Source organism: Boleophthalmus pectinirostris, unplaced genomic scaffold (genome assembly GCF_026225935.1).
Source record: "Boleophthalmus pectinirostris isolate CB_2022bp ecotype Guang Dong unplaced genomic scaffold, ASM2622593v1 HiC_scaffold_15, whole genome shotgun sequence".
NCBI classification, from domain to species: Eukaryota; Metazoa; Chordata; class Actinopteri; order Gobiiformes; family Gobiidae; genus Boleophthalmus; species Boleophthalmus pectinirostris.
In genome coordinates this window covers 7,544,335-7,568,570 of record NW_026571070.1, presented here as the reverse complement: position 1 = coordinate 7,568,570, position 24,236 = coordinate 7,544,335, and the positions used below count along the sequence as shown (strand labels likewise).

The 24,236-nt window shown below is 41.6% G+C and overlaps 1 protein-coding gene across 1 annotated transcript in view; it reads right to left on the bottom strand.

Annotated features, from left to right (window-relative positions):
• LOC110156593 (cadherin-18) overlaps positions 1–24,236 on the bottom strand; it is a 354,498-nt gene that overhangs the window by 160,210 nt on the left and 170,052 nt on the right. Inside the window, exons 4-5 of the mRNA XM_020920794.2 lie at positions 19,438–19,605; positions 490–677 (exon numbers count right to left, since the gene is read on the bottom strand). Of these exons, the coding sequence (XP_020776453.1) occupies positions 490–677; positions 19,438–19,605 (356 nt within the window). The remainder of the gene's footprint in view (positions 1–489; positions 678–19,437; positions 19,606–24,236) is intronic.

Genomic DNA, 24,236 nt, shown 5'->3' with positions numbered 1-24,236 from the left:
ACATTTAAACATCCATAAATGAAGAGTTCAGAGTCTAAGGTTTCCAGAGATACAAATATGTCTGTGTTACAATTAAGTTCATGAGTGTAAAAATCATTTATAATCACTCGTGGAAGTCTGTTTTCTTTTATGCAATTATGCTCTATGGGTAGAACTAGTAACATATGTATGGGTTGTTCCTAGTCGGCGTCCAGGGGGGAAAGAGTTAAAGAACAGCAAAAGACACGCCTGGGTAGACTAGTGCAACTCTCAAAAAAAATAAAAAATCTGTTGTCATGTTGTAATGAAGGGATGCTGGAATAGGAATAAATCACAGGCTCCTGAAACTGTGTTGTTTAAATCCATTTTGTGTCGACTTTTCAGACCTCTCCTCAAAACAAACATTTGACAGTGTTTGTTAATGTGTGTGTTGTGTCACCGCGGTAACTGCTGAACATTCCTCCACGGACATGCATGCGGAACACCCCCAGCGTGTCTATGATGCCTCACCTTCTTGAGGCTGATGATGCCCTCGCGCGTGTCCCTGTCTGTGGAGATGGAGAAGGTGTTGGCGCCCTCCGAGTTGATGATGCTGTATTTAATGTCCGCGTTGATCCCGATGTCCTCGTCGTTGGCTTTGATTTTTCCCACCGGTTTTCCCACCTGCGCCGACTCCACCACGTACAGCTCGTAGTTTTCTGGAAAAAATAACGAAGAAAGGGTTTAGAAATAACACCAGAGACTTTGACTGAAATGGTTTGACAGGTTGTAAGCTCAAACGATGCGAGTAGTTTTCTATAGACCCTTTAAAATCCTATATATCATCATTCTGCAATGGAAGATGAAGAAATGCTAAACGGTATTTCAACATTAGAACTATTTTCAGTTTCCAAGGTAGACATATCAGTTCAGTCTGTGTATCATTTGTTCATTCGTTTTTCAAAATAAAACCAAAAAGGAAAAAAAAAAAAAAAAAAATATTTTCTTCATTATTTGTCTCCAAAACCAAAATGAAAAAACAGATAACGATTTGTTTTTGTTTTTTTCAGTTTTCGATTTTGTGTTTAAATGAAAAATGGAAAAAAACAGATAACAGCTGTTTCCCGTTTCTGTGACTTAAACTGCGATGCCGGACTGAACCAGGACTGAATCAGGAGTAAACCAGGACTAAACCGTTTTCAGTCCTGGTCTGGTCCCGGCATCAGCCCCAGCATCAGTCTTGGCATCAGTCCCGGTCTTAGTCCCGGTCTGGTCCCGGTCTTAGTCCTGGTCCTGTTCCCGGTCACAGTCCTGGTCTCAGTTTGGTCTGGTCCCCATCTCAGTCCTTGTTTCAATCCTCAATCATGGTCTGGTCCTGGTCTGGTCGTGGTATCAGTCCCAGCATCAGTCCTGGTCTTAGTCCCGGTCTGGTCCCGATCTCAGTCCTTGTCCTGTTCCCGGTCTCAGTCCTGGTCTCTGTTTTGGTCTGGTTCCATTCTCAGGCCCGGTCGCAGTCCTGTTCCTGGTCACAGTTCCGGTCTCTGATTTGGTCTGGTTCCAGCATCAGTCCCGGTCTTAGTCCCGGTCTGGTCCCAGTCTCAGTCCTGGTCCTGTTCCCACTCTCAGTCCTGGTCTCAGTTTTGGTCTGGTCCCGGTCTCAGTCCCGGTCACAGTCCGGTCACAGTCCCGGTCCTGTTCCCAGACTCACTCCTGGTCTCAGTCCCAGTCTAGTTCCAGTCTGGTCCCGGACCTGTTTTAGTCTTGGATCAGTCCTGATTCAGTCCGTATGCGGCGCTAAAGTCCGGCATCGCAGTTTAAGTCACGTAAACGGGAAACAGCCATTATCCGTTTTTTTCTATTATTCATTTAAACACAAAATCGAAAACTGAAAAAAAAAAAAAATCGTTATTTGTTTTTTAATTTTGGTTTTGGAGACAAATAATGAAGAAAATAGTTGTTTTTCATTTTCTTATTTTTGGTTTTATATTGAAAAACAAATGAATGAATGTCATTTGCGTCTCTGGACGGAAAGACACCATTTTCTAACCTCAAAATTGTGGACTGAGCTTCACAAAAAGTATAATTTATGATAAAACATGCCATAAATCTGTGGAAAACTGCAGCGAGTTCAACATTTCCTTTGTCATAAATGCTTAGTGTCTGTCATAATCTCTTTTTTAAATTAACAAATAACACAAAACACACTTGTAAATGTTTTTAAACCAGGCCCTGACATCTCTCTCATGTATCTGTGCAGTTTTTATTTGCCAAATTTCCCTTGATTTTTCATATTTTGTCATATTCTGAAATTAATTAAAGTTTTTCCGTTGAAATTACAATACGCTCCACTTCACTTTTGCCTCCAGTTGGGAACTTAGAAGGTTTTTGTTTATAATTTTTTTTTAAAGAATCTGAAAAATAAAGTCCTATGCGATACTTACTTCAGCTTTCAGACTTTAACATTTAGTATTTTTTCGAGTTTTTAGACTTAGATCTTAAAACTTACATGGCATTTTTGCTTAAAGGTTGTATAGAGGATTTTCCAAGGAACGAGAAATCCAGCGACTGTTTGTCCTTTTTCAAATGTTGCGCATGCGTGAAACCACCCCCCCTCCCCTACAGCTCCTACGTAGAAACGCCTCCTCCCGCCTCCTCTTTACGCCAGAAACAGGTTTGTTTACAGCCGGTGCTGCACATGACTTGTAAACAACTAACTACAGTGTTGGTTAGGCAAGACGGAGAAGTGAGGAGCGGGGGAGCGGGTGTGCGGACATTTCGTTCGCGGACGAGAAGTGAGGAGCAGGGAGCAGAGCGGAGCAGGGAGAGGATAGGAGAGAGGAGAGGGGAGCGGTGCGCGGAGATTCCGTGCCCGGAGAAGTGAGGAGCAGGGGGAAGAGCGGAACGGGCAGCGGGGACAGGAGCAGGAAAGGGGTACAGAGAAGGTTGCGCGGAGATTCAGTGCGAATGAACTAGCTACAACACGCAGCAGCAAGCGGACTCTTTCTTTGCCTTGAAAATTACGTTTTCAGACAGAAAAACGTTTGTCTCGCTCTTGGAAATAAAGTACGTTTTCATAATAAGCAGAAGTGTCCTGTCCAGGAGTAATTTGTGCGACCAGTGCGTCAGTCTTTAGACCCTTCGTCTGCTTCAGTCGCGCCATCGCTGGAATGAATCTATAAGAATCACCTTAGTTTGGCTTCGCTGCTTTTCCCCTTGTCTTCTTCTTTCACCTCAAAAACGGACTTTCTTTTGCGGCGAACTGCTCCTGGATTCTTGTCGCCATTGCAACAAACTTTGTGCTAACTGCGAGGAAGATATAGGTCAAAAAAAGCCGCTAAGAACTGTTGCGTTGGTGGAGTAAACAGCGTCTGTGCGTCTTGCGTCTGTGGACTGCGTGACAGGCGTACGTAAACCACATACCGGCGGCGCGCAGGCAAGTCAGTTACGCTAGAAACGTAGGGAGATTGATTGACAGCCTGTCAGCTCACAGATAACGAGGCAGTGTCGTTATCTATTGGCAAATGTTTAGCCCCACCACGTCCAGAGTTGATTAATTTTTATTCTCTTTTTTTTGGTCATCATAATTACAAGGCTACTGCACCTCTATAATGCTATCATTGACAACTTGAAACAAAAAAAAAATCCTCCATACAACCTTTAAGTGTGCATTGTGTCACCATGGTAACTGCTGAACATTCTACCATAGACTTAGATTGACATGGTTTATTTCAGTTTGGGGGGAAAACAGGATTACAGCTAAACTTTTATGATCCAAACTGGTGCTAAAAAAAAAAAACAGAACTCGGTAAAGACTAAACCAGGACCAACTATAAGAGTCTATGAAGGAGTTTAATGCTGTAATTAATAATTGTGTTCCAGTTCACTGCCAGCGTCACCTTTGTTCACAGGGGATGTTCGCTCGTGTTATCTACGACGCTGAAACTAAAGTGAACAATTTGTACTTCGCTTCGAGTGTTAACTAGGGCATTTCCATGGTTACAAAATACACGGACAGTATACGTTGTAATGATAATGAAATGTTTCTATTAAAAAAAAGGCCGTCGTGATCTCTAGAGGGTCCACGTCTCTGGGTACCACGCTCTTCTCCTGCATTAGAATCTAGGATCTCTCGCCGCTGGTTGCTTGAAATACATGTAACCTAGACAAAAAAATGTATATACAGTAATAATACAGTAATTGAAGTTCATAATATAAGTTACAGTTTAAAATGGTTAAAAAGCATAAATAAGTTATAAGTTACATAAATATTGTTAAAAGTATGTTTCATTTATTAAGTAATGTGTTTAAAAACTGTTAAAAGTACCTGGAAATAAGTGAAGGAGCTGTACAAGGTATACTGCAGTCGATGTAGTTTATTTAATTTTATTTTGAAATTCTACAGGAAGTGCTATGAATGTGTACTGCTGCTGCTGGCCATTTTTCTGTATTGACCTTACACACAGTGAACCGGAAGTGAGTGTCTGCGGAGCGTTAGCTTAACCTCGAGAAAAAAAAACGAGAAGAAAAAAACAACTAAATAAGGAGATAATTTAGAACTTTTATGGTGTATGAAAAAGCCTTTGGACTGTTGGCCAAATAGTCGGAAGCAGAGACTTGTTTTACACGATTGTGGAGAGCGCATGGACGTTATTCAGCCCGAAGACGGACCTGCACACCAGTACAGAAGGAAAGCTTTAGACCACAGGTGTCAAACATAAGGCCCGGGGGCCAGATCCGGCCCTCCAAGACTTTTAATGTGGCCCTTGGGTGATTTCTACTAAAATATTTTAATTATATTTTCTATTAAAATATTGGTCATTTTCTGTGGTGCTGATCACAGCAGCGTCTCCAGCGTCTCTGTACGTGGCCCCTCCCACCAGAGCAGCACAAATGAAGACTTGTCTCTTTCCAAACGCTCTTAAAGGACGATCGTTTTGACTGTTGACCGTGACACCCTCATCAGAAAAATGTCAAAAATGAGAAAAGTGGAGCCGAGTGCAGGATTTTCCAAGAAAAATTTACTTATTACATACAAGTTCATGTTAAAACATTGTGTTGAAATTGAATTTTTCTTAAAGTTTCAGGTTGTTCATAATATTATAAACTTATAATAAGAAAGAGTTCATCAATTAAAAAAGATTTCTGTAATAGATTTGTGTTTCTCTGCACAAATATTTGAACTTTTTTGGGGTATATATGACATGAGTTTTCTGATCCGGCCCCTTTGAGATCAAAGTTAGTTGGATACGGCCCCCGGACCAAAATGAGTTCGACACCCTTGCTTTAGACGTTAGCTCCGTTTCTTTTTTTTTTGCATTCGCTAGCTAAGCGGGTGCTCTCAACTGAATTAGTAGTAGTAGTTAAAACAGCTTACTACAAAGACTGTTTTATTTCTCAACTTGAGATTTAAAAGCCTGTCGTTTAGAAGAGCGGGATCGTGTGTGAGGGACGTACGGGAGGAGACCAGCGGGGAGCAGTGGACGTGACCGCGCCGCCATTTTGGAACCTGTAAATGCGTTTTCATCCAGATCTGACTTATAACAACTGTACACAAAACTACAAAACCAGGTACCTAAAATATTTGATTTGGCTCGGAGAGTGAAGCGGCCATTCTGTTTTGGGCCACACCGCTCCCAAGCAACGCACAGGCCTGCACCCAGAGTTGTTTTAAGTGTATTTTCACTAGCTAGGACCACGCCAACGACAACATAGTGCGAAGTAGTTTATTGATAATGTACAAAGCGAGGCAAAGATGGCTGGGTTGAGACTCTGGGCGGGGGCTCCGTCTCAATCTACAGTTGGCCCAGCCGGAACGGGACCCCCCTTGTAGGGGTCTTATGACTGAAAGACAAAATAGGGGATGGGAGGGTGGGGGTCGAGTTCGCCGAGACAAACTGGGATGATGGGAAAGGCTGCTACATATAGGCTTCTGGGAAATTAGAGGCGTGGTCGAGGTGAGTTGTGGTTCGCCGGTGAGAGGAGAGGGCGGCTGAGGCGTGGTCCTGCTCCTGAATCTCAGTTAATCGTATTAACTACATATAACTTCTTAGTGTGTGTGTGTGTGCGTGTGTGTGAGTGGGCCCACAGTTTACTATTTTGATGTTTTCTACGTTTCATTCACTTGTTCAGTTATTTTCTTAAAACTTTACTAACCCAGTAAATTTGCATTAATAATTCATTCTGCTCGGTTTGGTAATTTCTAAGTAGAGTGGTAAATAATTTGATTTCTATATTTTGATTAGAATTGGAGTTACTAAGGAACTCAGGAGCCCTTACCTCGCTATACTGGATTTAGGTGGGCTACATACGTCTACAACTGCCACATATCCAGCTACAGCTTTTCCTCACCAAAATTCTGGCTTAAAGGTTGTATATTACGCAACACTGACTCTTGTGTACGGAATCCGAGAGATGTCACAACAAACGCAAACACCGCAACAAATACAAATGCGACAAGACAACAAAAAGCCACAACACACCAAAAAAAGCCACAACGGAAGCAACCGCGGGACTCTGTTTTCCGACGGACCGATCAAGCGGCAAGTGAAGAAGAAGAACTACAACGTGAAAAGTAAAGGAACGGGGAAGATGACAACGTAAGTAAAAGTAATTTATTGTTTCATGTTGTAGTTCTTCTTCTTCACTTGCCGTTTGAGCGGTCCGGGCAGGTTGGCTCCTAGGGATAATATTTTCATGGACTGGCGGCATATGGGAGAACTGGTGCGCGCTGCATGATTTAATCCTGGTTTAGTCCTGGTTTAGTCCCACTTGAGTCCTGGTTATGTCTTGGTTTATTCCTGGTTTTAGTTCTGGTTTAGTTCTGGTTTAGTCCTAGTTTATTCCTGGTTTTAGTTCTGGTTTAGTTCTGGTTTAGTCCTAGTTTATTCCTGGTTTTAGTTCTGGTTTAGTTCTGGTTTAGTCCTAGTTTATTCCTGGTTTTAGTTCTGGTTTAGTTCTGGTTTAGTCCTGGTTTTAGTTCTGGTTTAGTTCTGGTTTAGTCCTAGTTTATTCCTGGTTTTAGTTCTGGTTTAGTTCTGGTTTAGTCCTAGTTTATTCCTGGTTTTAGTCCTGGTTTAGTCCTGGTTTTAGTTCTGGTTTAGTTCTGGTTTAGTCCTAGTTTATTCCTGGTTTTAGTTCTGGTTTAGTCCTAGTTTATTCCTGGTTTTAGTTCTGGTTTAGTTCTGGTTTAGTCCTAGTTTATTCCTGGTTTTAGTTCTGGTTTAGTTCTGGTTTAGTCCTGGTTTTAGTTCTGGTTTAGTTCTGGTTTAGTCCTAGTTTATTCTGGTTTTAGTTCTGGTTTAGTTCTGTTTAGTTAGTTTATTCCTGGTTTTAGTCTAAGTTTAGTTTTTAGTTCTGGTTTAGTTCTGGTTTAGTCCTAGTTTATTCTGGTTTAGTTCTGGTTTAGTCCTAGTTTATTCCTGTTTTAGTTCTGGTTTAGTTAGTTCTGGTTTTAGTTCTGGTTTAGTTCTGGTTTAGTCTTGGTTTTAGACCTGGTTTTAGACCTGGGTTAACCTGGTTTAGTCCTGGTTTTAATTCTGGTTTAGTCCTGGTTTAGTCCTGCTTTTAGTCCTGGTTTAGTCCTGGTTTTAGACCTGGTTTTAGACCTGGTTTAATCCTGGTTTAGTCATGGTTTTAGTCCTGATTTTAAACCTGGTTTAATACTAGTTCAGACCTGGTTTTAGACCTGGTTTAATCCTGGTTTAGTCCTGGTTTAATCCTGGTTTAGTCCTGGTTTTAGTCCTGGTTTAGACCTGGTTTAGTCCTGGTTTAGTCCTGGTTTTAGACCTAGTTTAGTCCTGGTTTAGTCCTGGTTTTAGACCTGGTTTTAGACCTGGTTTAATCCTGGTTTAGTTCTGGTTTAGTCCTAGTTTATTCCTGATTTTAGTTCTGGTTTAGTCCTGGTTTTAGACCGGGGTTAACCTGGTTTAGTCCTGGTTTTAATTCTGGTTTAGTCCTGGTTTTAGACCTGGTTTAATCCTGGTTTAGTCATGGTTTTAGTCCTGATTTTAAACCTGGTTTAATACTAGTTCAGACCTGGTTTTAGACCTGGTTTAATCCTGGTTTAGTCCTGGTTTAATCTTGTTTTAATTCTGGTTTAGTCCTGGTTTAGTCCTGGTTTTAGACCTGGTTTAGTCCTGGTTTTAGACCTGGTTTAATCCTGGTTTAGTCCTGGTTTAATCTTGTTTTAATTCTGGTTTAGTCCTGGTTTAGTCCTGGTTTTAGACCTGGTTTAGTCCTGGTTTTAGACCTGGTTTAATCCTGGTTTAGTCATGGTTTTAGTCCTGGTTTTAGTCCTGATTTTAAACCTGGTTTAATACTAGTTCAGACCTGGTTTTAGACCTGGTTTAATCCTGGTTTAGTCCTGGTTTAATCCTGTTTTAGTTCTGGTTTAGTCCTGGTTTTAGTGCCGTTTAGAGGTGCAGTGTTCGCGAGAAGAGTTCCAAACAACCCACGGCCTTGTACCAGTCCATGACCCGGGGGTTGGGGACCCCTGATGTAGAAGATTTCAACCTTGGAAAAGCTCATTTCTACTGAACTAAAAGTAAAATGTAGCTGTTAACTTGAAAACTACCACTACATGACAAGGAAGAAAGTATTTTGAGCTTTGGAGACGACAAACTAATAGACCAGGATTACTTAAACTTGTGTGAACGAAACAAAACACAACTCCAGGTCTGTTTTTTAATGAGGAAACAACTTTCTCACACGGCTTAAAGCTCACTGGAGTCAGTTTTGTGTAATATAGAGCCTTTAAATAATACAGAGAGATACTAGTTTGGATTCGCCAGGCTGCTAATACAGACCCGAGCGCAGCATTTTAATAGCACTGCTGATTGCTCCTGGGGGAAAGTTGTTAAAAATAGTCTTTGGAGCTCGGGCTGACACTAAATGCAGGGACCAGGGGTGAAGCAGCAGCAGAGAACCACTAAAGGACTCACACCAAACGATTCTTCACTCACTGCTGATGGTTCGGAACAGTTTTTCCCAGTAAATGGTTTGTGAAAAAAAAAAAAAAAAAAAAAAAAAAAATACACATCGCCAAAGGGAAACTGTGCTTTATGAGGCCCCTCTCGAAGACAGAGCAGCCCTGCCCCGTTATTACTTAAATCTGTCATTAAAATGGAAACGTTGGAAGCTGCATTTGATGAGCGCTTGTGTAATTTCGCTTAATTGTGCCGCATCTTCCGAGGAAAAAAGCAACACAACAGAAAATACGGCTGATGGTGATGTTCGAAGGCACCGTCGTCGCGAATGCTAATGCCGAGAGTTAATTTGGGGAAATAAAGCACCTTCATTTAAACATCATTTTCGATATTTTCTTTCTGAAATGGATGGCGAAAAGCGAGAAAATGAAATGAAAGCAGCAATTTCCTATTTCGTGCTTCAAGGAAATGACCAAAATGCCAAATGTGCAAGAAGTTAAAAGACGCAATGTGTAACTTTTTTGGCGGGAAAGTCCTGCACCCTGCTTGTCTCTGGAATATTTAGTGTGTTATTTTGAAATACAGGCTTTCTTAATGGACTCTCATAAAAAGGACTGACTACAGGGTCCAGCACCGGGTCAGGTACCTGCGAAGAGCTGCTGAAACGGGCGGGTTTTAACGTTCTGGAATTTTACGGGTGGGTATGCGGGCGGGTCAGGTGAATCAAATGAACGACGAACGGTAGAAAAATACTTGACGCGTGTCCGGGACGTCGCCCTGGAAACAAGTGCCATTTCTCAGACTTTTCCTGGAACGATGGACCAAGCTGAGAGAAACTTTAGTGTTTTTATTACGGCTGGGCAAACATAAAAAATATTAATCTGAGTGTAATTTGAGTGTGATTAATCATGATTAATCGCATGTTATACGCAAAACCAATTAATGAATTAAAAAGTAGTGTATAGTGGCTTTTATTGGAAATGTAAATGAAAGAGCCACACATTTGTTGTTTCTTTCAGAGGGAAACACTCAAGAAAAAATATTGAATACATTTTTGTACCACTATTTTTTTTTTTTTCAATATTTTTTATTAAGTGAGTAATAAACCACTACACTAGTAATCATTTGTAGATCATTGTTATTAACTTGGACTGATATTTCTTGGGAAACAAATGGAATGGGAAATGGACCGATCACATTTTTTCTTCCAATGGTATCTGGGTAAATCAGTGACTCCCCCTGCAGCGCTGAACTAAACAAACACCTGCCGGGCCTTCGGTGGCTGGAACAAAGTTTGAGATTGACAGTTGTCTTGGCCAATCATATTTCACTGAGTTCTGGGCGGGATCATATCACGAAATCATCCTTCGCGAATAACCCGTGACAGCATAATGTAAGCGAGACTGCGGTGACAAAAAACGCACTGGGGATCTCTATTTAAACATAACGCCGAGATAACACTGACATAGTTCACGGGGCATTTTTTGGAACTAAACTAAACTATGTCACCTATGCACAGGAAGCAGAAACTGGTGAATTCTTTGGGTGAATAAAAATAACTTTTCTGCTCGAACAGCACAGTCACCTACTAAACCCGTCCCATACTGTGTCAGTGGTGCATTCAGGGAAGAGTTCAGGTGTGATCTATGGCAGCGGCTGCAGCGCTCGGCTGGGGGCACACGGCCTAAGAATAGCTGCTCCTCGCCTCGGCCTGGTTAAGTCCTGGTTCAGTCCTGGTTTAGTCCTGGTTCAGTCCTGGTTTAGTCCTGATTTAATCCTGGTTTAGACCTGGTTTAGTCCGGGTTAAGTCGTGGTTCAGTCCTGGTTTAGTCCTGGTTTAGTCCTGGTTCAGTCCTGGTTTAGTCCTGCTTCAGTCCTGGTTTAGTCCTGGTTTAGACCTGGTTTAGTCCTGGTTTAGACCTGGTTTAGTCCTGGTTTAGTCCTGGTTTAAACCTGGTTTAGTCCTGGTTAAGTCCTGGTTTAGACCTGGTTTAGTCCTGGTTTAGACTTGGTTTAGTCCTGGTTCAGTCCTGCTTCAGTCCTGGTTTAGTCCTGGTTTAGACCTGGTTCAGTTCCGGTTTAGTCCTGGTTCAGTCCTGCTTCAGTCCTGGTTTAGTCCTGGTTTAGACCTGGTTTAGACCTGGTTTAATCTGGTTCAGACCTGGTTTAGTCCTGGTTTAGACCTGGTTTAGACCTGGTTTAATCTGGTTCAGACCTGGTTTAGTCCTGGTTTAAACCTGGTTCAGTCCTGGTTTAGTCCTGGTTTAGACCTGGTTTAGACCTGGTTTAATCTGGTTCAGACCTGGTTTAGTCCTGGTTTATACCTGGTTTAATCCTGGTTTAGTCCTGGTTTAGTCCTGGTTTAGTCCTAATTTGACGGACCCTCTCAAAAAAAAAAAAAAAAAGTTACACAAACACAACTTTAATGCACCTTGAACGTTGACATAGTTTACAAGCCTTTTTTTTTTTTCTTTCTTTTTTTGAACTAAAAAATGTGAATTCTTTGGGCGAAAAAAATAAAAATAATAATAATAACTTTTTGCTCGAACAGCACAGTCACCTACTAAACCCGTCCCATACTGTGTCAGTGGTGCATTCAGGGAGGAGTTCAGGTGTGATCTATGGCAGCGGCTGCAGCTCTCGGCTGGGGGCACACGGCCTAAGAATAGCTGCTCCTCGCCTCGGCCTGGTTAAGTCCTGGTTCAGTCCTGGTTAAGTCCTGGTTTAGTCCTGGTTCAGTCCTGGTTTAAATCTGGTCCAGTCCTGGTGTAGTCCTGGCGATCGGCTCGGCAATTGAGGTGTGTATATATTTATGTTAATGACACTAGTTCAGTCCTTGGTTTAGAACTGATTTAGTCGTGGTTTAGACCTGGTTAAAGTCCTGGTTAAGTTCTGGCTTTAGACTTGGTTCAGTCCTGGTTTAGTCCTGGTTTAGACCTGGTTTACACCTAGTTCAGTCCTTGCTTAGTCCTTGTTTAGACCTGGTTCAATCCTGGTTTAGTCCTGATTTAATCCTGGTTTAGACCTGGTTTAGTCCGGGTTAAGTCGTGGTTCAGTCCTGGTTGAGTCCTGGTTTAGTCCTGGTTTAGTCCTGCTTCAGTCCTGGTTTAGTCCTGGTTTAAACCTGGTTTAATCCTGGTTTAGTCCTAGTTTAGTCCTGGTTTAGACCTGGTTTAGACCTGGTTTAGACCTGGTTTAGTCCTGGTTTAGTCCTGGTTTAGTCCTGGTTTAGTCCTGGTCTAAACCTGGTTTAGTCCTGGTTAAGTCCTGGTTTAGACCTGGTTTAGTCCTGGTTTAGACTTGGTTTAGTCCTGGTTCAGTCCTGCTTCAGTCCTGGTTTAGTCCTGGTTTAGACCTGGTTCAGTTCCGGTTTAGTCCTGGTTCAGTCCTGCTTCAGTCCTGGTTTAGTCCTGGTTTAGACCTGGTTTAGACCTGGTTTAGACCTGGTTTAGTCCTGGTTTAGACCTGGTTCAGTTCCGGTTTAGTCCTGGTTCAGTCCTGGTTTAGTCCTGGTTTAGACCTGGTTTAATCCTGGTTTAGTCCTGGTTTAATCCTGGTTTAGTCCTGGTTTAGTCCTGGTTTAGTCCTAATTTGACAGACCCTCTCAAAAAAGAAAAAAAAAAAGTTACACAAACACAACTTTAACGCACCTTGAACGTTGACATAGTTTACAAGCCTTTTTTTTTTTTCTTTCTTTTTTTGAACTAAAAAAATGTGAATTCTTTGGGCGAAAAAAAAAAAAATAATAATAATAATAACTTTTTGCTTGAACAGCACAGTCACCTACTAAACCCGTCCCATACTGTGTCAGTGGTGCATTCAGGGAGGAGTTCAGGTGTGATCTATGGCAGCGGCTGCAGCTCTCGGCTGGGGGCACACGGCCTAAGAATAGCGGCTCTGTGTTTTAACGCTTCGCTCTAATGTATTCAGGGGACGGCGAGATGTACTTGGCGTGGTACAACTTTAATTGGTTACTTTTCTAAATCTTCCCTCTGGCAAAGTGATCATTAAAAAAGAAGCACGTCGACGTATAAGGAGCTGCTTTGGTAGTTAGACCGTGGGCCGACCTGCTGAGGTGGTCAAATCTGCCATGAATTCGTAGCGGAGAAAATATTCATCGACAAAATCCAATACTTTTTTTTAAACTAATGTCTGAATTGAGGCTCTGCGGTGCGTCGTGCTGGGGGGGGTTTGCATGTATGTTTATGTAGTGGAACCCACACATGAGCAAGAGCTGTCAAAAAGTTTTAAGATTGTCTAAAAACTCAAGAAAAAAATTTCGAAGTTCATTCATACTAAAGATACATTTTGGTCTAAGTATCTTGTATTTTGTAATAAAAACACAGGTGGACTAAACCAGGACTAAACCAGGTCTAAACCAGGACTAAAACAGGACCAATACAGGATTAAAACAAAAACAGAACTGAAACGGGACTAAAATAAGACTAAATCAGGACTAAAACAGGACTAAACCAGAACTAAACCAGGTCTAAACCAGGACTAACCCAGGACAGAACCAGGATAGAACCAGGACTGAACCAAGACTAAAACAGGAGGACTAAACCAGGACTAAAACAGGACTAAACCAGGAGGACAAAACCAGGACTAAAACAGGACTAAATCAGGACTAAACCAGTATTGAACCAGGACTAAAACAGGACTAAACAAGGACTGAACCAGGATTTAAACAGGATTAAAACAGAACAAAAACAGAACTGAACCAGGACTAAACCAGGTCTAAAACAGGACTAAAACAGGACTAAACAAGGACTGAACCAGGACTAAAACAGGTCTAAAACTGGAGGACTAAACCAGGACTGAACCAGGACTGAACCAGGACTAAACCAGGAGTAAACCAGGACAAAACCAGGACTTCACCAGGTCTAAACCAGGACTAAACCAAGACTAAACCAGAAAATCATCTACAAAATCCAGTACTTTTTTCACCTAATGTCTAAATTTGAACCTTCGTGGTCCGTCGTGCTGGGGGGGTTTGCATGTATGTTTATGTAGTGGAACCCACACATGAGCAAGAGCTGTCAAAAAGTTTAAAAAAAAACTTTTCTGAGTCTAAAACTCAGGAAAATGTCAAAGTTCACTCACAGTAAGAATACATTTTTTGTATGTATCTTGTATTTTGCAATAAAGTTAAGTTTAAAGTTTAATGCCCAACTGTGGAACATTCCAGGCGGAGCAGCAACATCTCCAAGTATTGATTTAGCCTCTCGTATACTGCTGAAATGTTTTTATTACTTATTTCTATTTTTACTAAACCAGGACTGAATAAGGACTGAACCAGGACTAAAACAGGACTGAACCAGGATTAAAACAGAACAAAAACAGGACTGAACCAAGACTAAAACAGGACTAAACCAGGACTGAACCAGGTCTAAACCAGGACTAAAACAGGACTGAACCAGGACTAAACCGAGTCTAAAACAGGATTAAAACAGGACTAAACCAGGACTAATACAGGTATAAACAAGGTCTAAACCAGGACTAAACCAGGACTGAACCAGGTCTAAACCAGAACTAAACCAGGACTAAACCAGGACAGAACCAGAACCAGGACTAAACCAGGTCTAAACCAGGACTAAACTAGGACTAAATCAGGACTGAACCAGGTCTAAACCAGGACTAAACCAGGACTAAACCAGAACTGAACCAGAAATAAACAAGGACTGAACCAGGACTAAACCAGGATTAAACCAGGACTAAACTAGGACTAAATCAGGACTGAACCAGGTCTAAACCAGAACTAAACCAGGACTAAACCACAACTAAACCAGGACAGAACCAGGACTAAACCAGGTCTAAACCAAGACTAAAAAAGAACTGAACCAGAAATAAACAAGGACTGAACCAGGACTAAACCAGGATTAAACCAGGACTAAACTAGGACTAAACCAGGACTAATTTTGGACTTGAGAGAGAGGGAGAACCCCGAGTCTGAGGAGCAGAGTGTCCGCAAAGCGCGAAGGGGCGACAGCTGGAACTCTGTGCCGGTCCTTTCTCCTGCGGTCACCCGACGGTCTACACAGGCACATCCGAACACTCAGTCCTGGTTCAGTCCTGGTTTAGTCCTGGTTCTGGTTCTGTCCTGGTTTAGACCTGGTTTAGTTCTGGTTTAGACCTGGTTCAGTCCTGATTTAGTTCTGGTTTAGTGATGGTTTTCGTCCTGGTTCAATCCTTGTTTAGTTCTGGTTCAGTCCTGGTTTAATTCTGGTTTAGACCTTGTTTATACCTGTATTAGTCCTGGTTTAGTCCTGTTTTAATCCTGTTTTAGACTCGGTTTAGTCCTGGTTCAGTCCTGGTTTAGTCCTGTTTTAGTCCTGGTTCAGTCCTGGTTCAGTCCTGGTTTAGTCCTGTTTTAATCCTGTTTTAGACTCGGTTTAGTCCTGGTTCAGTCCTGGTTTAGTCCTGTTTTAGTCCTGGTTCAGTCCTGGTTTAGTCCTGTTTTAATCCTGTTTTAGACTCGGTTTAGTCCTGGTTCAGTCCTGGTTTAGTCCTGTTTTAGTCCTGGTTCAGTCCTGTTTTTGTTCTGTTTTAATCCTGGTTCAGTCCTGGTTCAGTCCTGGTTCAGTCCTGGTTCAGTCCTGGTTTAGTCCTGGTTTAGTCCTGGTTCAGTCCTGGTTCAGTCCTGGTTTAGTCCTGGTTCAGTCCTGGTCCTTCATGTCTCAGGTCACTATAGGACAGTGCAGATAACATGAACCTTTACAGTTTGTTTTCATCATTGCCAATTGCTCTGTTTTGACATTTAAGTTGTAGCTTTATATTTTTTCTCTTTGTTATTATAATATTTTGCGATGCTTGAGCTCCTGTGTCCAAATCATTTCCCTTGTGGATCAATAAAGTTTGTCTAAGTCGAAGTCATTCCCAGTTTTGAGTTCGACCTGTTTCTTTGATTATTCCTGATTTGATCCTGGCCTGGTCCTGGTTTTCTCTCGGTTAAGTCCATGATTAAAACTTGAGCAGTTTTTTTTTTTTTTTGGTTTAGATCCTGCGGTAATGACTTTTCCTTTGCCAAGAGTTCTGAGGAAATCTGAAAATCTGTATTAAACCAAGATTGATATAAAACATTGCGGCTTTCAAAATGAGATCCATCACCAAACTGCCAGAAGGGAATATTAGCTGTAAAAATGCCACACTTTGGAGCACTTTTAGTAAGTTATTAAAAGTTTGTGCCTTCTGAATGTGATCACCAAGTAAAATATGCATAATAAAAGGGAATCGTAAACATAAGTGTGATTGGAGTTTTCAAAAATGCAATGTTTATCTGCTCAAAATGCAGAAAAAATGCTTGAACTACCTTAAATGGGCTGTAAGTATAAATTAAAAAACAGTTTTAGGGATATATTGTAAAAGCAGCTCTTAGACTGAATATTAGACTGCGGAGTTCTGGCTGCATTTTTATTTTAAAGCGCCGAATTGTCTGTGAATTAGGAGGTCAAAGCGTCCAGTTTATACGTAAAGTTTATGTGGACGTGCGTCTGGGGAGCGGCGCGAATCTGACGTGAACACGGCGCGTCTTGAGCGTCTCTAGACGTGTATCTAAGGCATCGGCGTCAGCAGCTGAAAATGCTGAACTAAACCAGGACTAGACCGGGACTAGACCAGGACTAGACTGGGACTAAACCGGGACGAAACCAGTACTAGACCGGGACTAGACCAGGACGGGACTAACCGGGACTAGACCGGACTAACCGGGACTAGACTGGGATTAAACCGGGACGAAAACCAGGACTAGACCGGGACTAGACAAGGACTAAATCGGGACTAGACCGGGACTAACCAGGACACCGGGACTAAACCGGGACTAGACCGGGACTAGACCGGACTAGACCAGGACTAGACTGGGATTAAACCGGGACGAAACAAGTACTAGACCGGGACTAGACAAGGACTAAATCGGGACTAGACCGGGACTAGACTGGGACTAGACCGGGACTAGACTGGGATTAAACCGGGACGAAACCAGGACTAGACCGGGACTAGACAAGGACTAAATCGGGACTAGACCGGGACTAGACCGGGACTAGACCGGGACTAAACCAGGACTAGACCGGACAGACCGGGACTATTAGACCGACTAGACCGGACTAGACCGGACTAGACCGGACTAGACCGGGACTAGACAAGGATTAACCAGGACTAGACCGGGACTAAACCAGGACTAGACCGGGACTAGACCAGGACTAAATGGGACTAGGACCGGGAGTAGACCGGGACTGGGACTAACCAGGACTAAACCGGGACTAGACCGAGACTAGACGGGACTAGACCGGGACTAAACCAGGACTAGACCGGGACTAGACTGGGATTAAACCGGGACGAAACCAGGACTAGACCGGGACTAGACCAGACTAAACCGGGACTAGACTGGACTAGACCGGGACTAGACCAGGACTAGACCGGGACTAAACCAGGACTAGACCGGGACTAAACCAGGACGAGACCGGGACTAGACTGGGATTAGACCAGGACTAAACCAGGACTAGACCGGGACTAGACTGGGATTAGACCAGGACTAAACCAGGACTAGACCGGGACTAGACCGGGACTAGACCGGGACTAAACCAGGACTGGACCAGTGTCAAGTGGAATATACATATATATACGCCGCAGTCGAGTCGATCTCATTCGCTGTTTTATGTAATAAAAACACTAAAGTCTCTCAGTCTGGTCTACCATTGTTTCGGGAAAAGACCGGGCACTTGTTTCCAGGGCAATGGCGTCAAGTATTTTTCTCCCGTTCGTCCACTGCGTCCAAATAGAGGCGTCTAGGGTGTCTGATCGGCCCTTTACTCTGTCACTATCCAGACTTAGTAACTACATAAATACCTAAATAAGGGGTTATGGTGTTAAAGAAGCAGTGTGTAACTTTTTAGCCAAAAAATAAATAAAGACTAAAATACAAGCATATTTTTGTATTCTGACTGTTTTTTCACTGACAAGATTAGAAACACAAGTGTCCTTACTGTGTCCATCTCCACAGACCTGGCTCTTACTTGACCTGAAGTGCCTCTTCTCGCTTGTTTCTATAGTAACGTGGTTCTCTGGCTCCTACAGTTTGGCATAAAACTTGTCTGTCCTCTTGGAAAATGTTCTGAAGTACTGTTTTAACTTAATGTTTCCATGGAACCGTGCAGGTGACGTACCACCTCCAGAAAAGTTACACACTGGGCCTTTAATTAAACATTAGGATATGTTTATTAAGCAGTTACTAAGTCTGAATCATGAATTTAGTCTTTCTTCATTCTTTGTTTTAGCTAATTAAACCTTTTTTCATATTATATTTAGATTATTTAGTGGTATAAACAAAGTATTAAAAAAACTAAAACTAATAAATCATAATATTTTCTATGTATTAAAGGTCCTATATTACATAAAACTGACTCTTATGAGCTTTTAGTCATGGTATAATGTTGTGACCTCATCAAAAACAGACCTGGAGTAGTGTTTTGTTTCATTCACACATGTTAGAATAACTCTTTATTATCAGTCTGTCAATATCTCCAAAACTCAAAATGCTCTGCTCCACCTTGTGATGTCATGAAGCAGTAGTTTTCAAGTTAACATCTGCCCTTTAGCTTTAGTTTAGTACAAATTGGCAATTCAAGGGCTCAGGGGAGGTTCTGGGGGAGGGGCCACAGGGACCCTGGCCCCACGTCTAATCTGATTGGCCCCTGAAGTGCCCCTGTTCTGTCAATCAACTGACGAGAAAAACAAACTGGAGAATTCAATGATCACTGATGCAATTCCACCCCAAACTCTTAGTGGACCTATTGCGTCAATAGAACTTAATACAGGCATGTCCAAACTATAGAATATGTATAAGTATAAAAGTATAAGTATAGTGTAGTTTTCAGGTGAATAGACCCAAATGACCTTGCATCAATTAAAAATAAACTTTTTACTCCAAGTTTTTTTGGGAAAATCTACCTTGATAAAGCGAATAATTAATATTTCGTGTGTGGTTTTAAGGATCTTGGCATGAATAAAGACTGATGGCTCATTCTGCACATGCACATATTTCAATTATTCACTGTACTGAGCACCAGTCCACGGCCTTGGATCAGTTCTCAGCTCGTCTGTGTTTAGATACGTGGCCTTTGATGAAAAAAGTTTGGACACCCCTGAGAAGAAACAAATCTGTGGAGGGCTTTTTTTTTTTTTTTTTTTTTTTTTAACTGTGTCTGTTTGTATTTGCACTGCACTGAATGAATCATTTGTGCGCTTAGATGATCCCTGTACTTGGCCCCTGAATGTAACACGTGGACCCTTAATGGCCCCTGTTTCAGAAAAATCCTGAAACCGCCACTGCCAGGACTGAAACGATCCAAATGTTTCTAGTGAAGGTGCGTGGAGTTTAAAAACGCAGTAGAGAACTTCCCGTATTACTACATGACAACAATATTTTCAGTTTGAGAGAAGAACTCAGTCTCAACATTATAACTTCACAAATTAGCGCAGTAACATGGGGCCTCTAATTGAGTAGTTACTAAATAAATCATGATCTTTTCGATGTATGGAAAGCATGCGTTCGGGGTCGTACTTTGGGGGAACTTGGGCGGGTTGTCGTTGACGTCGGTGAGCGTGATGTTGACGGTGGTGGACCCAGAGAGACCTCCGACCTGGCCCGCCATGTCTTTGGCCTGGATCACCACGCTGTAGTGCTCCCGAGCCTCGCGGTCCATGTTCGCCAACGCCGTCCTGATGATTCCTGCAACGAAAACACACAAAGCAGGTATTGAGCAAGGAGTGTTCAGTTACAGGTCAGATCTGCGGAGAGGCGAGAGGTCCACCAGCGAAGTTACAGAGTACGCATTCAAATTAGGACGACTAGTTTGTTAATTATTTGGATCACATTAGAAACAGTTACAATGCAAGTTACAGGTCAGATCTGTGTAGAGGCGAGCGGTCCAACAGAGAAGTTACATAGTGCACATTTAAAGTAAGATCTTTAGTTTTGTTATTTTTTTGGCTCATGTTAAAAACATATGAGATATAACCGGAAGTAAAGAATATGGAGTTACAAAGCAAGTTACAAGTCAGGTCTGTGGAGAGGCGAGCGGTCCACCAGAGAAGTTACATAGTGCACCTTTAGAGCAGGACGTATATTTTCATGATTTTATTTGAATTAAGAAAAGAACAAACAAAATAATAAACAAGAGGGTCACCATGCACTCCAAAAAATGAAAAATGCGGCCCTCTCACAGTAAGAATGCATTTTTTAAGGGATGTGCGAGCAATCAGCTGTTATGAAATGAACGCAAGGCAGATTAGTTTAATGCTATATTGTGGGACATTACAGGCAAAGCAATAACGCTCCACAGTCATTGTCTATAGTCCAATGAGGTTCATTTGGTCTTCCAATATTTTATGTTATTACCTCCGCCAAGGAGGTTATGATTTTGCTGGCGTTTGTTTGTTTGTCTGTTAGCAACATAACTCAAAACGTTATGGACCGATTTTGATGAAATTTTCAGGATTTGTTGGAAATCTGAAAAGGAAGAACTGATTTCATTTTGGGGGTGATCCGGAAGAAATCCTGGATTCTGGATCACTTTGAAATTTTAGTTAACATTGTGGTAAATGGGGCCAAAAATTTTGTTTCTCAATATCTCGGTTAATTATTGACCAAACCCCATGAAATTTGACTCAGGGATGGACAATGGGATCCTCTTTCATATTCCAAAGGCTGATCCGGATCTGATCCAGAAGACTGATTTTATCGCAATTTATATAAAAAATGGGGGTAGTCCTTGGCGGAGGTCTGCGCTCTCTGAGTGCTTTTCTAGTTGGGTTCTTTTTTCAGACCAAGAGTTTGTTTTCATACCTGGCAGTTCACGTCACCTGAGTCACATGATGTTGATGTGACATGTCGCTCAGTTGATTTAAACAGGTTTTGGCACCGTCTTCCTACCGGAGGAGACAGGACAACAGCGCCATCTGCAGTCCGACTTCCTCAGGACAGTATCCCAGGTGTGTGAGAGTAAAGGATTAAAGAGGCAATCGAAATATGGAAACGTGCCCACGGGACGATAAACCGGGACGAGGGGGCTTTTTTTACTCTCGCACACCTGGGATACTGTCCTGAGGAAGTCGGACTGCAGATGGCGCCGTCGTCTTGCCTCCACCTGTAGGAAGACAGCGCCAAAACCTGTTTAAATCAGCTGACCAGACACGTCACAGCAACACCAAGTGACTCTGAGGAAGACCACTAATGAGTAATCGAAACTGTCAGACTCACACTCTCAAACTTTCATCTGAAAAAAGAACCTAATAACATAACTCACGGCCACCTGCTGATTAATCTTCACTACTTGCTCATAGTTAGTTTGTTTTGTGTTGCTTTACTGTGGGCGGGGTCACCTTTCCACAGATGTTACCTGTAACCTGACCTGGCGTCCATGGAGATACAGAAGTTTAATACATACTATGGAAAATTCCAAGCAAAGCAAACACATCTCCATGGCAACACGCAGAGGTCAGCTTTGCATCACACATCTGCTTTAAAATTACCTTTTGTGGTCTAAAAAAAAAGTGTTTTAGTATCACTGGAATCAAAACCCGCATCAAGTCTGAAGCCTTTTCCTCCAGGTGAAATTTTAGAAACTCTCCTCCTGAACAGTGCCCCGAAAATCCACCGCAGCATTTTTCAGCGCAAATAAAGCCGAGCCGTGCCTTCTTTTGGAGTGCATGAAATTGAGACAGTATTTTCGTTTAGTTTTGGGTGTCTTGGCAATGCTCTGGCGTCTGGACAAACAAAAGAGGAACAATGAATCACTCCGCAGCATTTGTCGTCCGCAAAAAAACAACACGAGACTTTGAGAATGAATCCTGGTTTCATTCTTCTTCCTTCTACTATGAAAACATTTACAACCACGCAATTTACAGTTTAAGATGAAGTTTAAAAAGTGTTATTTATTTTTAAGGAGAGGAATAAGCTGCCTGTAAGTTAAAGGTGCAATGCGGAACTTTTCTAGAGGAAGGTCTGGTACTTTCTGGATTATAATAAATGTACCATAAGTATAAATGATATCAGAATAGTGGCTTCTGCTCCATCTATTACTTTTTTTTGTATGTATGGTCCTTTTTATGTACATTTTCTACCTGCTTTTCCTAAAATGTTCCACATTAAGGCTTCAAACTTACTTGTATTATGTAACTCGAAAAGCACTCAGAGAGCGCAGACCTCCGCCAAGGACTACCCCCATTTTTTATATAAATTGCGATAAAATCAGTCTTCTGGATCAGATCCGGATCAGCCTTTGGAATATGAAAGAGGATCCCATTGTCCATCCCTGAGTCAAATTTCATGGGGTTTGGTCAATAATTAACCGAGATATTGAGAAACTAAATTTTTGGCCCCATTTACCACAATGTTAACTAAAATTTCAAAGTGATCCAGAATCCAGGATTTCTTCCGGATCACCCCCAAAATGAAATCAGTTCTTCCTTTTCAGATTTCCAACAAATCCTGAAAATTTCATCAAAATCGGTCCATAACTTTTAACTTCTAACAGACAAACAAACAAACAAACAAACAACAAACGCCGGCAAAAACATAACCTCCTTGGCGGAGGTAATAATTCAGATTTAAAAGTGCTTCTCAAGTCTTCTCAAGTCCGAGTCAAGTCCCAAGTCACTGACCTTCAAGTCCAAGTCCAAGTCGAGTCCCAAGTCTTAGTCCAATTTATCAAGTCAAGTCTCAAGTCCTAAAAATAGTGACTCAGGTCCACCTCTGTACTGTGGAACATTCTAGCCAAAAAAAACACAACATTTCCTTAAAAACCAACAGGGAGAGGCTCTTCCAGGTCATAGAAGAGTCAGGTTTGTGGAGATGTGAGTCTTTTTTGCAGAAATAATACCAGAAATTCCAGATATTAACCTTTGTATAAAATATAGCAGAAATTACCAGTAAAAAAAGATTTAGAGATCAGGTAAAGTAGCGCATCTGAAAATTTGGTAATACTTTATACCACAAAAGAGCCTATAATTTATTCATTCTTTTATTTGTTTCTTTATTTATTTGTATTTTATTGACCATTATTTAACCATTGTTTATTTATAATTGCTGAATTAGGACACACCTTGACACTGCAGGTTAATTGTAATAATTGTCGTAATAAAAAAAGCAAGCAAATAACCACAACGTGCTTTTATTTGAGTCTATTTTGTGGGCTGTAAGTGACACATTGTGGCTTTAAATAAAGTCACACACAGAGTCAATGCATCTATAAACAGGGTCCATTGTCCGTCCGCTCCTTCTGCGCTTTCTATTTTTACTTAAGTTGCCTCCCATTATAGACAAACATCAAATACAACAGCGGCATCTCTTCATCAAGGTCAGGCCTCCTCTCTTTTCATTACGTTTCAAATGACAATGGAACCTTCCGTCGCCGCGGACAACAGCTCTCCACGGCAACCGCTCCATCACATTTATTACGACCATAACGCGGCAAACACAGCCATGAACTTTCACTAGAGGAGCCCCGTGATGTACAGCCCCATATGCACCGCGTAACCCCACACAAGTCAATTACAATGAGCCACGGGGTTATACTGTATACGGATTTATGAGTCATGTGCTAAAGTATACAAGCAGTTAAAGAAGTCACGCAAGTGTTGAGAAATTGAGATTTAAAGTGGTTCTAGACGAGTGAAAGGTTACCAACAAATATATCAGTATGACAACTCCACTAATACAGGGATCTCCAACCTGTAGCCCCTTCCAAGTCGCTCGCCAAGGGATTTCTGAATTAAACACTACGGATTCCAGTCACTCCAAACAAGTAGAAGAAGTAAAAAAAATCGCATGAGGAAAAATATAGTGAAAAGGCCTTTATTTGAATGGCCAAAGCCGACATGTTTCGACCTTCACTGGTCTTCATCAGGGCTTCATTAAAACAGTAGATGGGCGTGGCCTTCAAGTAAAACACATCAACCAATAGCAGTCGATTGGAGGAAGACAAAACAGGACATGGTGCAGGCAAAAAAAAAAAAATGTAAACACAATACACACAAATGTGCACACTAATATAATAAAGAAAATAAATACATAAACAAAAAACATAACACATTATCATTACCGTTAATGTTTCCATTATTATTGTTACCAATAATGTATTATTATTTATCGTTTGTATAATTATTTTTATATTTTTATTATATTGTATTATATCAGTGTTATTATTTTTTATTATTATTACCATCATTATCAATAATAACTATAATAACATATACATAGAGAGCCTATCAGGATTTCTGAATTAGACCTATTATGATGAATAAGTAAAATTTATGAATTAAATGTCTTTTACCATTGTACATTAGGAAGCAGCATTTGCC